General features: G+C 42.8%; 1 protein-coding gene across 2 annotated transcripts; it reads left to right on the top strand.

The window, feature by feature from the left end:
* The first annotated feature begins 925 nt into the window (after positions 1–925).
* On the top strand, positions 926–13534 carry CCT8 (chaperonin containing TCP1 subunit 8). 2 transcript variants are annotated; one of them, XM_035116574.2, is made up of 16 exons: positions 926–1089; positions 2838–2928; positions 3210–3289; positions 3730–3879; positions 4281–4461; positions 4820–4881; positions 5544–5681; positions 7013–7191; positions 8465–8531; positions 8613–8700; positions 8806–8921; positions 10119–10190; positions 10267–10431; positions 11625–11744; positions 12020–12118; positions 13339–13534. In XM_035116574.2, the coding sequence occupies exons 1-15, from the start codon at positions 1030–1032 to the stop codon at positions 12110–12112; spliced, it is 1662 nt and encodes a 553-aa protein (XP_034972465.1). In that variant the 5' UTR covers positions 926–1029; the 3' UTR covers positions 12113–12118; positions 13339–13534. The 2 variants fall into 2 exon arrangements, with proteins under 2 accessions (XP_034972465.1, XP_034972466.1); XM_035116575.2 differs by lacking the exon at positions 12020–12118.
* Positions 13535–13775: the final 241 nt, after the last annotated feature.

The following is a 13775-nucleotide window of genomic DNA, read 5'->3' on the forward strand; positions in this document are numbered from 1 at the left end:
AATAACTAAGCTGAAGTATTTATAGAAATAAATGTCCATTTCCTTCCTCTATTCTTTCCATGCGTCAGGAAGGAATGCAGTGCAATTGGATGGCAATAGTTCCATCAGTGCTTTTTATCTTGCTGAACAGAACAATCTTCACTCTCGTTTCTTTTTCCTTCCTCATGTGCCACATCTTGCAAGGCTGAGGGCAGGGGCCGCCTTCAGTAATGATGTCCTGTTATTCTGATATCCTTTTTGGCTAAAGGACAGTGTATAAATGACTTGAAATAAATAAATTCCTTCCAGCAGCACCTTAAAGACCAACTAAGTTTTTATTTTGGTATGAGCTTTCGTGTGCATGCACGAAGGAATTTATTTATTTTGTTTCGACTACGTCAGACCAACACGACTACCTACCTGTAACTTGAAAGAAATAATTAAGGGACACAAATTTCTATCTGGTCCCAAGAAGCTACAGGGCTGGATCCCAGCTGGCTCTATTCAGAAGTCCCACTGGTATCTATTCAGAAGTCCCACTGAATTAAATAGCGCTTACTTCCAAGTAAGTGGGTTCGGAGTTGCAGCCTAAGCCCCACTGAAATAAATGAGAACTAAATGATGACTCATTCCTCCTATTGATTTCAATGGGACATGAGTGCAAGTCACGTAGTTTGGATTCAAGCCAGGGGGAAAAATCAAATCTGGTTCAGAAACGATCTACTTCGACACAATGCGTTTAATATTAGGGAGCCGAAAACATTCGGCAGAGGCTAGGAGGGAGAAGAACAAGCGGGCCTTTGGCGCCGCTCCACGGCAATGCAGAGGGGAAACAGCCTTCGGAGTCGGGAAGGGAAACTGACGCGGACCTCCAGCTGCGCATGCTCCATCCCTCCCGCCTTCTGCTCCCAGCAGCCATTTCCTTGAGTCGCCTCCTCTTTTTCTTCTGCGCTTGCGTGTGAAGCGGGAGCTGCGCGCGCCGCCACTAAGCCTCGGCGTCTCTTCCTTTTCTTGTGTGCGCGGCCGCGTGTGGCTCAAGAGCTCGCAGAGATGGCGATGCACGTTCCGAAGGCCCCGGGCTTCGCCCAGATGCTGAAAGACGGAGCGAAGGTGGGTGATTTTATGTGTGTGTGTGTGTGAGAGAGAGAGAGAGAGAGAGAGAGAGAGAAACGCGAGCGTGGCGGCGAAGGAACGCAGAAGGTTCCAGAAGCTAGGCTTCTAAGGAGGCGGGGCTACTGGGCCCCATCTCCCGTGGACTGGAAGCCCGTTAGCTTGGCGCGTGCTCACTGGCGGTTAATAGTCGCCTGAAGAATTAACGTGCTTCCCTCCTCCAACCCCCGCTTACTGAAGGGTGGCCAGTGACTACTTTCTGTTACAACGGACACGCCCTAAGATTTCATTCAGGCACCTTCTATGTCACCTGACGTCTCTCTCGCCGCACTCATTGGCGCGCCTGCTGCCTAGCAACTAGGGGGCTCGCGCGCCGGAGAGGGGTGGGTGACGGTGACGTCTTTTTGCGTTTGCTGACGTGAGGGGCACGCGCCAAGTTCGCGGCCGGCTGCGGACGTTTTCATTCAAGGGAGTTGCTAGGTTCCGATTCTGAAGCAGATCCGGCCCAGAGTGAAGGCAGCTGCTGCATTGCTGCTTGACTTGCCACCTTCCTTTCAAATTCATGTCAGGGATGCTTTGTGCAGCTTCCTGTGTTCACTCTTCTGAGCGTTGTTCCACCTCCATGGCCGTAGGCTCAAGAGTACGACAGGGTGCTGCATTTCCTCCTGCCACCCTGAACTTCGCAGCTGTGGTGGAGGAGGAGTGGGAATGGTTGGCTTCAGACACCCCTGCAGCTCAACTGTACATAACTCGTGACTGCATGGTCCATGTACTTCCATTGTAGGTCACCTATGTGGAAAGGATCCAGGAGCTTTCACATCCTGTACTTGGTGTTTTACTTGTGTTTATAGTAAGAGTTTTATAGTATATGAGTTTTATGACTGAGTGAATCTTTGAAGCTGGGGCCTAGTTTGACATGTTGACAGTGACAGTGATGTTTCCATCTATTCCTGTTTGGAGATGTTTGCGTAGGGCTAGGTGTAGGGCTATGTGGCCAAGCTCTTCTTTTTTCTGCCCTTGATAACAAATGACACTTTAATCAATCAAACAAACAAAAATAAGCCTCCAAGTGTACAGTGGCATTCTTAAAATGTTTGACTGTTCAGTTGGCCTGTGTGCCACTTCAGGATTACAACTTGGTGGGCAGTAGTTTGTAGGCACAGTGGAGGACTGGCTCAACTCAGTGTTCATTGCCTTTTCTTAAAGATGGCGAGTAACCCTCTGCAAGCCTGTATTTGATAATAGAACACGGGTAGGCAAACTAATGCCCGGAGGCCAGATCCGGCCCAGTTGCCTTCTAAATCCGGCCTGTGGACGGTCCGGGAATCAGCATGTTTTTACATGAATATAATGTGTCCTTTTATTTAAAATGCATCTCTGAGTTATTTGTAGGGCATAGGAATTCGTTCACCCCCCCTAAAAACATAGTCCGGCCCCCCACAAGGTCTGAGGGACAGTGGACCGGCCCCCTGCTGAAAAGGTTTGCAGACCCCTGATATAGCATCATGAGTCTTTGTTTTTATATCTCACTTGTATGATTCTAGACCTGTGATTTTTAAATGCACAGCCAATGTCTGCAAATAGCTCTAGAGTCCTGGGGGCTATCGCCCTGGCATCTACACATAGTCATCAACATTTTTAACCTAGTCATGCAATTATTGTCTATTCTGTGCCCACATAATTCTCTCGCTACTATATTATACTTTTTCATGTACTTTAATTTAAAATACTTTGTTTTTTGTATGTAGCATTATTCAGGATTAGAAGAAGCTGTATTTCGAAATATTCAGGCATGTAAAGAGCTTGCTCAAACAACTCGCACAGCCTATGGACCAAATGGTGAGACTTTTTAAAATATTCATAAATTATAACCTTAAAAAGAGGAATTCAGGGTGACTATGTAGTATGTATTAAGAAATACAGCTTATGTTGTTTTTGTTTGTTGATAAACCCAGGAGCCAATGCCATGATTTGTTTGGAGAATTAGATGGAATTAAATCCTGGAACTAATTCATATTTTATAGAAGTATGTTATTATGGACCCTATAATGACCCACACTGTCTAGTTATATTAAATTGTCATTCACATATTTGAGGTATTCTTTGTTTTTGTTTTTAAGGGATGAACAAAATGGTTATCAATCACTTGGAGAAGCTTTTTGTTACTAATGATGCTGCTACCATCCTAAGAGAGTTGGAGGTAAATTCCATCCTGCCTTATTCATTCATGGTCTGCTAAGGATATGTTGACTTGTACATGGGGATTATTTATGGAGAAACATTGTGTATGCTATCTGTTACAACCTAAGCTTTTCTAGGCTTGTGTTGTTTCCCTGTGAAGGGGTCCAAAGACACCTTTGGGGTGGGGTGTATGGGATGGGTACATCAGGGTTGAATTAGAATGATTATAAGAAATGTGTGCTGCTAAGATTGTATAAAGAACTTGTTAATTATGCCAAAGTTTTGCTATTTCACGTAGGTGCTTTAATGACTGTTGCTGCATAATAAGATTTAGGTGCACTGAATTAGTTAAATGTTTTGAATTTGTAATGCAGCGTAAAACATATTGAAGCATGCTATTACTTACTGAATATACACAAATGTGCTTAATAGTGTTCTCTGATATAAAATCTTGAACAGGTTCAACATCCAGCTGCAAAAATGATTGTCTTGGCTTCTCACATGCAAGAGCAAGAAGTTGGTGATGGAACAAATTTTGTTCTTGTGTTTGCTGGAGCCCTCCTAGAACATGCAGAGGAACTTCTAAGAATGGGACTTTCTGTTTCAGAGGTAATCTTTTATTTTGTTCAGATTATTGCTGTTCAAATTAGCATTCTAGGATCTTTGAATAATTGTGTATAAAACTCAGTCTCTTGTTTATCTTCTTAATTTTTCCATTCCTACTTGTGTCCTATTTTGCCTTACACAGAGTTGCTTATAGTTTATTGTGGAGATTGGGTTGGATTCAGATGTGCCTGTCTAAATAAAATGGCTCTTTTTGTGTGGAATGGGACTTCAGGGGGAGAACTGGTCACTTTACCTGCTTCTGCTTGTGGAAGTGTCCAGTTGGCAGAGTTTTATTCCTGGGAAGTCTGAATCCAACCCTTCGTGAGCTTAAGATATCAAACTGACTTTGAACTTTTAACAACTTATGCATTACAGTACAGACATGCTAGTGTCTTTAATTTTAGGTGATTGAAGGCTATGAAAAAGCTTTGAAGAAAGCCTTAGAGATACTTCCTGATCTAGTGTGCTGCTCTGCAAAAAATCTTCGGGATGTTGAAGAAGTGGCATCTTTGCTGCAAACTTCAATAATGAGTAAACAATGTGGCAGTGAAATATTTCTTACTAAGCTTATTGCTCAGGCATGTGGTAAGTATATGTCAATATTTTTTTATTTAAACAGTAGTATTTTGTTTTTGATACCTTAAATATTTTCATGTTCGTTTCAAGCTTGTTTTTTGTAGTGAAAGTCACTTCTCTTAATTTCTTGTTGGATGTTGTTTTTCAGTTGAGTACAGTATTTTCCTGAGCAGCTCTTGTCAAGCTGCAACAGTGTCTAAAACAGAGTAACACTTACTTGTTCATGTTATAAAGCATAATATTGTCACTGGCGCCATTCCAACAGATTCTGTGGCATGTAATTAATAAAATAACTAAATTAGATGACTAGCTATCTTAACAATGCTTCCTAAAAACATGTTACTTTTCATTTTGTACTCTCCCACAGTCTCTGTTCTTCCCGAGTCAGGCCACTTTAATGTTGACAACATCAGAGTGTGCAAGATAATAGTAAGTCATTCTTGTTTCACTGGAACTTGCCTTCTGGTCACTATGTTTAAGGGTTGCAGCTTTAGTTCTGATAACCTTGGAGTTTTCAGAAAAGCAGTTCTCTCTGAACTTTAATTGGGGCCAAAAACAGGAGAGGGTGTAAAAAAATACCACCTGTGGATTTTTAGCAGACACTGTTCCTATCCAGTTTTCCAGGGAGATTAGAGACTTCATATGTAGATATGGATACATTTATACACACTGATTCTGAAATTCTTAGGTAGATTTTGCAGAAAAGAGTTCTGGTTTTCAGTCAATAAGATAATGAATTTCTCTTCAATAAGTTAATTAGTATTTCTCTTCAAATATCAGTGGGGGAGATTGGGCAAGAGCTAGAGTAGGGAATCATTTGCTGTGTGGAAATAGAAACATAAGAATGATAAAACAAATGCTTTAAATTGTAGCAATTTAACTGTTCCTAAGCAGATAGAATCAGAGTTCAGGTATGCTTTCATATTAAATAGCACATTAATTAAAGTAAAAAATTAGTTGTATCCAGACTTAGCAGTATGTTTCTAAAAATCATTGAAATCTACTCCCAAGTATGACAGTCTAGATCCAACTCAGTGTGATTTCAGTGGCTTAACTTGGATAGAATAGTAATTATAATCTGTTCTTTTCAGGGTTCTGGCATTTGTGCTTCTACAGTTTTGCATGGCATGGTTTTTAAAAGAGAAACTGAAGGTGATGTTACTTCTGTCAAAGATGCCAAAATAGCTGTGTATTCTTGCCCTTTTGATGGTATGATAACAGAAACTAAGGTATGGTTTCCCACCCTTTGGAAGTATTGAATAGGTAGGAAGTAGCAGTATGTCCATACATATACACAGTAGTTGCTTATTTTCTCAAGGTGATCCTTTCTGTGTCTGCAATTGCATGGTGAACCAGGCCGAGAGCTATCTTCTTTTGTGCAGTTCTGCTCACGGGCCGATATGGCAAAACCTTGGTTAGTACAGAGAGGGACAGTCCTATTATTGTGACTGTAAAAAGTGGTGCTGCAACTAGATAAATAGCTGCAGCCCTTTTCAAATGCAGTCTGTTCTGTGTTAAGGCAGGGATCCACAAAACTGTCAGTGGGAAGCAGTCACAACTTTGCAGTGACTTGTTGCCCCTGGATGCCCAGCACAATGTGAGGGATCCCTTTCTTGCCTTCCATGGAAAACTTGGGCAAATGGAGGGATCTCTTGTTGCATATTCTCCAGTTATGCCAGAAGAATGGTGTGTGCGTGTAAGTAAGTAAAATGATTACAAATTTTTGGCTGATTATATCTGGGCTGGGATTTCAGCAGGCAGTCCTTTCATGGAGTGTCTGTCCTATATGTCTATGATTCAGTAAACATTTGTTCAGTGATACTAGGTTCTTAAGGATCTGAAGTCCTTCCATGTTAGACACTTTAGATCAGGGGTCCCCAGACTACGGCCCGGGGGCCGGATGCGGCCCAATTAGCCTGCCAATCCGGCCCACGACGACCGCCGCTGCCGCCCGCTCTTACGGTGCGCAGCGCGGCAGCGCTCTTCCGGGTTGGGAAAAAAGCGCCGAAAATCCTTTGTGCGCATGCGTATGGGCCTCTCCCGACCCGGAAGAAGTCATTTCTGGTGCACTTCCGGGTCGGGGGAGGCCCACGCACATGTGCACAACGGATTTTTGGCGCTTTTCCCACCCTGGAAGCGCGCCGCCGCGCCAGTAAGCGCCCGTGCGCAGGCGCGCGCTCCCCCGCCCTCCGGCCCGCAGCGCGATCGGCGCGGTGGGAACCGGCCCAAACGCCGGTAAGTCTGGGGACCCCTGCTTTAGATGAACATACCTGACATTGGTTCATTGGGAATGCTCCCCAAGCAACCCTTGTGAAAAACACCATGTCCATGATTCATAAATCACCTTTTCTAGCTTCTTCAGCAGCTTGGTCCTTGAAGTCTGCTAAACTCTTTAGAGATCCTGGAGACACATGTTGCTGTTGATCTATATATGCATTACTTAGAACATGGTTCTGTGATAGCTGCCGTTTCTGGAATTGCCTGTTTTTCAGGTTAATTGTTTTAAAACATACTTGGAGTTGAAGAAGAAAATGATGCGGAATATGCTTTATAATTGCAGGGAACTGTACTCATCAAGAATGCTACCGAGCTGACAAATTTTAGCAGAGGAGAGGAAAACTTACTGGAGTTACAAGTCAAGAGCATTGCTGATGCTGGTGCAAATGTTGTAGTTACAGGAGGAAAAGTGGCAGACATGGCACTTCATTATGCTAACAAATATAATATTATGTTACTCAGGTAAGTGGTGCAAAGATGTAAATTGTTTACATTTCTTGGCCTATTTAATTGAAATACATAGCATATTTGTTCCTGAAGCGTAAATTAGTACATACGTTTCATCACATTATGACTTCAACCAAGATTATCTCCTTGTGTGTGTTTTCTTCTCTTTCTGAACAAAGTCACAGATGGGGCTGAGTGGGTGGAAAGTACTCCGTGCAAGTCAGGATCATGGCACACAACAGCTCATCACTTTCTTTTGTACCATTTTTGCCCTTAAATTGTCCCCCCTTCAAGCTACTATTTGTGGCAAATTTTCTTTAGAATTATACAGATGCACACTTTTCCAGTGTGCAGTTAATATGGTTTTAGTTTTCAGGTAGTTTGGATGATGATGATATAGTGTACATATGTACAATTATTTGTCAATGTTTTTTACTCCAGAGTGCCAAAGTTCAATAATGAAATGCACTTTAATGCTGCTGTTACCGAGCAGGACATGATGGAGTGGCACTGTCCTTGAACCATTACCAGAGTCCCTGCTTGTTCCTAAACAGGACAGTGGTGAGAGGCAGATGGTAAACTGCAGTCTGTTGGTGGACTGCTAGTGCCTGCTGGGATATTGTAGACTGCTGGGCTTGGTATACTTTGGTCTCATCCTGCAGGCACTATATACTTACATTCTTAAGAAAAAATGTGTTCTGGATTACTTAAGAGAGACTGGTGCTTTCAGTGTTTATACAAAGTAATGGTAAAGGGACCCCTGACCATTAGGTCCAGTCGTGACCGACTCTGGGGTTGCGTGCTCATCTCACATTATTGGCCGAGGGAGCCGGCGTACAGCTTCCAGGTCATGTGGCCAGCATGACTAAGCCACTTCTGGTGAACCAGAGCAGCATACGGAAACGCAGTTTACCTTCCCGCTGTAGCGCTCCCTATTTATCTACTTGCACTTTGACATGCTTTCGAACTGCTAGGTTGGCAGGAGCTGGGACCGAGCAACGGGAGCTCACCCCGTCGCAGGGATTCGAACCGCCGACCTTCTGATCAGCAAGCCCTAGGCTCTGTGGTTTAACCCACAGCGCCACCTTTGTCGTTTATACAAGACAAATTCCCATTTTCTAGATAGAGAGCTCATCCATTTTTATTTTTAAAGGCCCTAGGACAGGGTTTTTGGTAGGAAGTAAAATGTTGATAGGGAACATTCCTGGAAAAAAATAGTTTGGTACTAACAAGAATTTCTAGATTATGAAAATTGCACCTGAACACTATTTTATCTCCTTTCTTAAAGGCTGAATTCTAAGTGGGATCTCAGGAGACTATGTAAAACTGTTGGTGCCACAGCCCTCCCCAGACTGGTATGTAGAGAGAACAGCAGAGGTTTTCTTAAATAAAACTTACTCCTTTGCATAGACATAATCCTCTTTTTTCCTTCCCAGACACCACCTAATCTAGAAGAAATGGGTCACTGTGACAGTGTGTGTTTGTCAGAAGTTGGGGAAACACAAGTAGTTATCTTTAAACATGGTATGTTTATTATTTTAGTATACTCATTATTTTTAATACATTGCATATAGAAACTTCACATTTAGTCAGATTTCACAAGTCAAACCTTGGTATATTTTCCTGCAGAAAAAGAAGATGGTGCCATTTCTACAATAGTAATTCGTGGCTCTACAGACAATCTTATGGATGATGTAGAAAGAGCAATTGATGATGGTGTCAACACTTTCAAAGTACTCACACGGGTGAGTAAAGTGCTATGCACAGAAGTTAGTACAGAATGATAGAATTGTAGAGTTGGAAGGGACCCTGAGGTCCACAGCAGTGCAGGAATCTAGAGGAGCATTATTTTACTGGCTTGTTAAAATGTAAAGTTAATTGTGTGCAGTTGCAGAAATGCTACCATACTGGAATATACAATAGTATATACTATCCCCCAGTAGACCAGAGTGGCACTCTCTGGTTCAGGGTGAGAGAAGTTAAGGTTTTAAGTTTACAGTGATACATGTGTCAGTAAGTCAGGTTGGCCAAATTTGGGGTGGGGGTGGTATGTGAAATTGAGTGGTCCAATTGACAGATGCCCCCCAAAGGCTACAAATAAAGTAGTCATTGTCATCTTCTCTGGCTTGACAGTTCCCTACTCTGAGCCATTTACCTCCTAACTCTGAGGGAACAATTCCAGGTGTGCAAAGGTGGCAGGTGAGGATAATGCCAGTCACCAGCTCCTGATCCAGCTGTCCTGTTCATCCCCTCACAAGGTCATTACCATCTGCTACCCTGTAAGAAGGATATGCTAACTTACTATGATGTTATCATCTTTCTAGGGAGGCACAATTTTCTAGAAAGGGAGGATATAAATAATAAAATAATGCAGTCCGTTGCACCCATATAACAGTCCATTTTACATAAGCAACCTTTTGAAACAAACCTCTCTCAAGCCTTCATGCTTAACTTAGGCTCAACTATTAATTTGTTTGTAAGCCTGCCTTCGCTATCTACTCAAACTTTAGCTTCCTCTTTGGAGTTCCTGCTCTTAGTGTGGCCAGAAAAATGAAGTGAACTGGGTAACCACTCTGGGAAAGGGCCTTTTTGGTGTTGACACTCTAGTTGTGGAATATCCTTCCCAGTGAGGTTCACCTAGTACCTGCTTGTAGTTCTTTTGGAGCCCGGTAGACCATTCTGTTCTCCAAGGCCATATTTATTCATAAAAAATATGTGCTGCTATAAAAAAGCAATTTACAATAATTATTTACTGTCTCCTTCAACTTGGGTTACAACACACAGTCTGTTTTTTTTTAGTTTATGTTTGGTGCAGTATGTTGTCTCCTCCCCCTGTCTTAGTTGGGACAGGGGGATATGAGACAGTATACTGATAAATATAAAGGGAGTGAGATCAATTTTAAAATAGACTTCAAATAGTAGTTGCTTCAACTCTCTTGCAGGATAAGCGTCTTATTCCAGGTGGTGGTGCAACAGAGATAGAGTTGGCTAAGCAGATCACGTCATATGGAGAGGTAAGCTACAAACTTCATATCTTTACTAAATTTAGGTTTCCATATAATGCAACTTAAAATCCAATTCTGTCTTTAGAGTTGTCCAGGTCTTGATCAGTATGCTATCAAGAAATTTGCCGAGGCATTTGAAGCTATACCCCGAGCCCTGGCTGAAAATTCTGGAATTAAGGCTAATGAACTTATTTCTAAGCTCTACGCTGTACATCAAGAAGGCAACAAAAATGTTGGGTTTGATATTGAGGTAAGACTAATGCCCAGCATAACATGTTTGTGGTGGTAGCAGTGTTCTGGAATGTCACCCCCAGGAGACTGACTGCAAGGGAACAGTACTCTTTAACTAAGGTTCTCGGGTGGGGTGGGAATTCTGGATCACTCTAGATCAGTGGTGGTGAACCCATGGCACGGGTGCCAGAGTGGGCATGCAGAGCCCTCTCTGTTGGCATGCGCCATCACACCAGCAGTGCGTTTGGGGTTTTCAAATTGGGCAGCCGCTCCCCCCCCCCATGCCTCCTTGTGAGTAAACCACTCCCTCTCCGCCAGCAGCAGCTTAGAGGCAGTTCATCTCCGCAAGGCAGCTGTATTCCTGCTTCTCTGCCCCCCCAAAAGCTCTGCAAGTCTTGGCAACCCCCCCAAATCATGGGCAATGCCCCCCAAAAGCTCAACAACTCAGGGCAGCCCCTCAGCTCATTTTATTACGGTATATTATTATCCCATATTAAATTGCCGTGTTGGCAACAAGCTTGAATAGGTAAATTAGTAGGTTTTTGGCTGCAGTTTGGGCACTCGGTCTCCAAAAGTTTCACCACCACTGCTCTAGATGGACACATCTGTAAACAGGAAGAATTTGGAGTACACTTAGGCTGCATACACACTATACTTTTAAAGCACAGGCAAAACACATTTTCTCCTTGAATAATTTTGTGGTTTAAGTTATTGGGACTGTACAATGCCCAGGATTTTTTGAGGAGGGAAATGTTCTTTAAAGGCATAGTGTGTATGCAGTTAGAGCATACTCGTTTCTTCCTTTTGAATTTGGCTGTGCTGTAGCTTTACCTGTCTTGCACCTGACAAAATAGGTGGATGACTGGTAGGTTTGGCCAGAACTGCTTCATGGGCCAATTGGGGAGGCTTAAGAAAAAAACCCCTCCACCTGTTTTCTTAATCTTTTTACAGGTATTTTAATGACCTTTCTATTCTAGCTGTTTTGTAATGTAAAGCTTACAGATTTTTTAAGATAGGGAAATATTGTTTTCTTCTTTCAATGCAAAATACTATGGGCTTACTCAATATTAATACCAGCTAGCTGTCTGTTTTGTTCCATGGGCAGATTCTTAGCACCTTTAACTCATTTACTGACATCAGTGGAACTCCTTGTAATCCTGTATCTGCTCAGAAAGTCAAGAGGCGCTGAACTCTTTTTCTAACATTTGACAGGCTGAAACTGCAGCTGTGAAAGATATGTTGGAAGCTGGTGTATTAGACACATACCTTGGGAAGTTCTGGGGGATGAAGCTGGCTACAAATGCTGCAGTAACTATCCTAAGAGTTGATCAGGTAAGTTGGTGTAATAGGCTTTTTTATTGCTTCAGGTATCAGGCTAAATCAATACGGTATGGAAGCTGCTAGAGTATTGTTAGGTTATGTATGCTTCACATGATTTGGTTAAAGTTGAAGGTCTAACTTAATGTTGTGGCAGTGTGTGGTCTTCTTGTAGGCTTCTGTTTTCAAATGATCAGTTTCATACAGTAAAGGATTATTCAGACTCTTACATAAATATTTTTAAAACTGAAACTTGGTGGAATTCTGTGCTTGGTGTGAAATTCCTATAGATTATTATGGCAAAAGCAGCAGGTGGTCCAAAAGCCCCTAAAGCATCAGAACATTGGGACAAGGATGACTGGAAAGATGCACCTGAACAGTAGTGTGAAGTAAGATTTGGTATCATGGCTCATGTTGGCAAGGAACGAGACTTTGCATGAATTCCTCTGCCTGATGCTGATGAGTGTATTTTTGCTTCCACTGTCACTTATGTGTAGGCTACATCACAATTTAACAACACGCTTGAGTTAAGGGTGCACAACACTGTTAATATTCCTAAAACATGGTTTGAAGAATTATTCTATAGACTAATACGCATGATTTAGTTTACACTATTAGAAGCATTATTTGTGTGCTAATGTTGCATATTTTGCAAGTTATTGAATTTTTTTACAGAACGTTAACACTTTGTCACCATATAATGCACCCAAAACACCCCAAGTTTTGTGTGTCTCCTGTAGGAAATGAGCATTCTGCGATTTCCATTTTTGGCATTCATGCTAAGCATGTATCTGTAGAAATTTAAACTTACAGCAGACAATCACTGATTCTTGGATACAATTCCTCATGACAACAGTGCTATCCCCATTTTGCTTAGCAGTGTGGGTATAGCAATCTTGTTCAACTGACATCTGCAAAGGAGGTGGGTGCTTTTTGAGATGGCAGAAGAGCAGCCAAGGGCTACTCGCATGTGCAAGAGGATTTTCCTTTTCCCTGTTAGTGAGTTCCATAATTTTAATCAATATTTTATACAATAGCAAAAACAGTCCTGGAGCTATGGCCAAGACTTATGGGTTGAATACATTTTTCATTGCATAACCTTTCTGTAATACTAATTATGGTAGTATGTAAGAGATGAGGCTAAAGATACATATCAAATCAATTCTGTCATACCTTAATTCAGGGGTCCCCAAACTACGGCCCGGGGGCCGGATGCGGCCCAATTGGCCTGCCAATCCGGCTCGCGACGACCACCGCCACCCGCTCTTACGGCGCGACAGCGCTCTTCCGGGTCGGGAAAAAAGAGCCGAAAATCCTTTGTGCGCATGCGTATGGGCCTCTCCCGACCCGGAAGAGGTCATTTCTGGTGCGCTTCCGGGTCGGGGGAGGCCCATACGCATGCGCACAACGGATTTTCGGCACTTTTCCACCCTGGAAGCGCGCTGCCGCGCCAGTAAGCGCCCGTGCGCATGCGCGCACTCCCCCGCCCCGCGATCGGCGTGGTGGGAACCGGCCCAAACGCCGGTAAGTCTGGGGACCCCTGCCTTAATTCATCTGAAATGCATTCTATGTAAAAAAATGTAGGTCTAACAACTACTTTTGCTTGCAGATCATCATGGCAAAACCAGCTGGTGGCCCCAAACCACCAACAGGAAAGAAGGACTTGGATGATGACCACAGTGATTGAACACTTTCAGAGTACTACTTAAGGGGTTGTGTATCTTGTCATGTGTGTTACTCACCTTTAAATTATGAGACTTATGTTTGTCTTGTACCATTTCAATAAAAACTGTTTCAGTAAAAAATGTTCCCATGTATTTAAAGGGTCACAACATTACTGCACAGGTAAGTCCATTGACCATCTCCTCTGTGGAGATACACAGGAGAAAGCCACCCTTGCAGTTTAAAGACCCTGCTGCAGAAATGCTGTTGAGCATAGAGAATACATGCCATAGCCTGTCCAATTCCAGTATTTAGCTGTAGGATACGCTCTTAATAGAAAGGTCCTAACCTACAACACACTGAAGTTGTTCCTCATTACCATGA

Source organism: Zootoca vivipara, chromosome 4, assembly GCF_963506605.1.
Source record: "Zootoca vivipara chromosome 4, rZooViv1.1, whole genome shotgun sequence".
Classification (NCBI taxonomy): Eukaryota; Metazoa; Chordata; class Lepidosauria; order Squamata; family Lacertidae; genus Zootoca; species Zootoca vivipara.

Coding starts and splice junctions, on each gene's coding strand:
- CCT8 (XM_035116574.2), top strand. CDS start 1,030: ATGGCGATGCACGTTCCGAAGGCCCCGGGCTTCGCCCAGATGCTGAAA. Junction 5,682..7,012: donor GTATGATAACAGAAACTAAG/GTATGGTTTCCC, acceptor TTATAATTGCAG/GGAACTGTACTCATCAAGAA. Junction 8,532..8,612: donor CCACAGCCCTCCCCAGACTG/GTATGTAGAGAG, acceptor TTTCCTTCCCAG/ACACCACCTAATCTAGAAGA.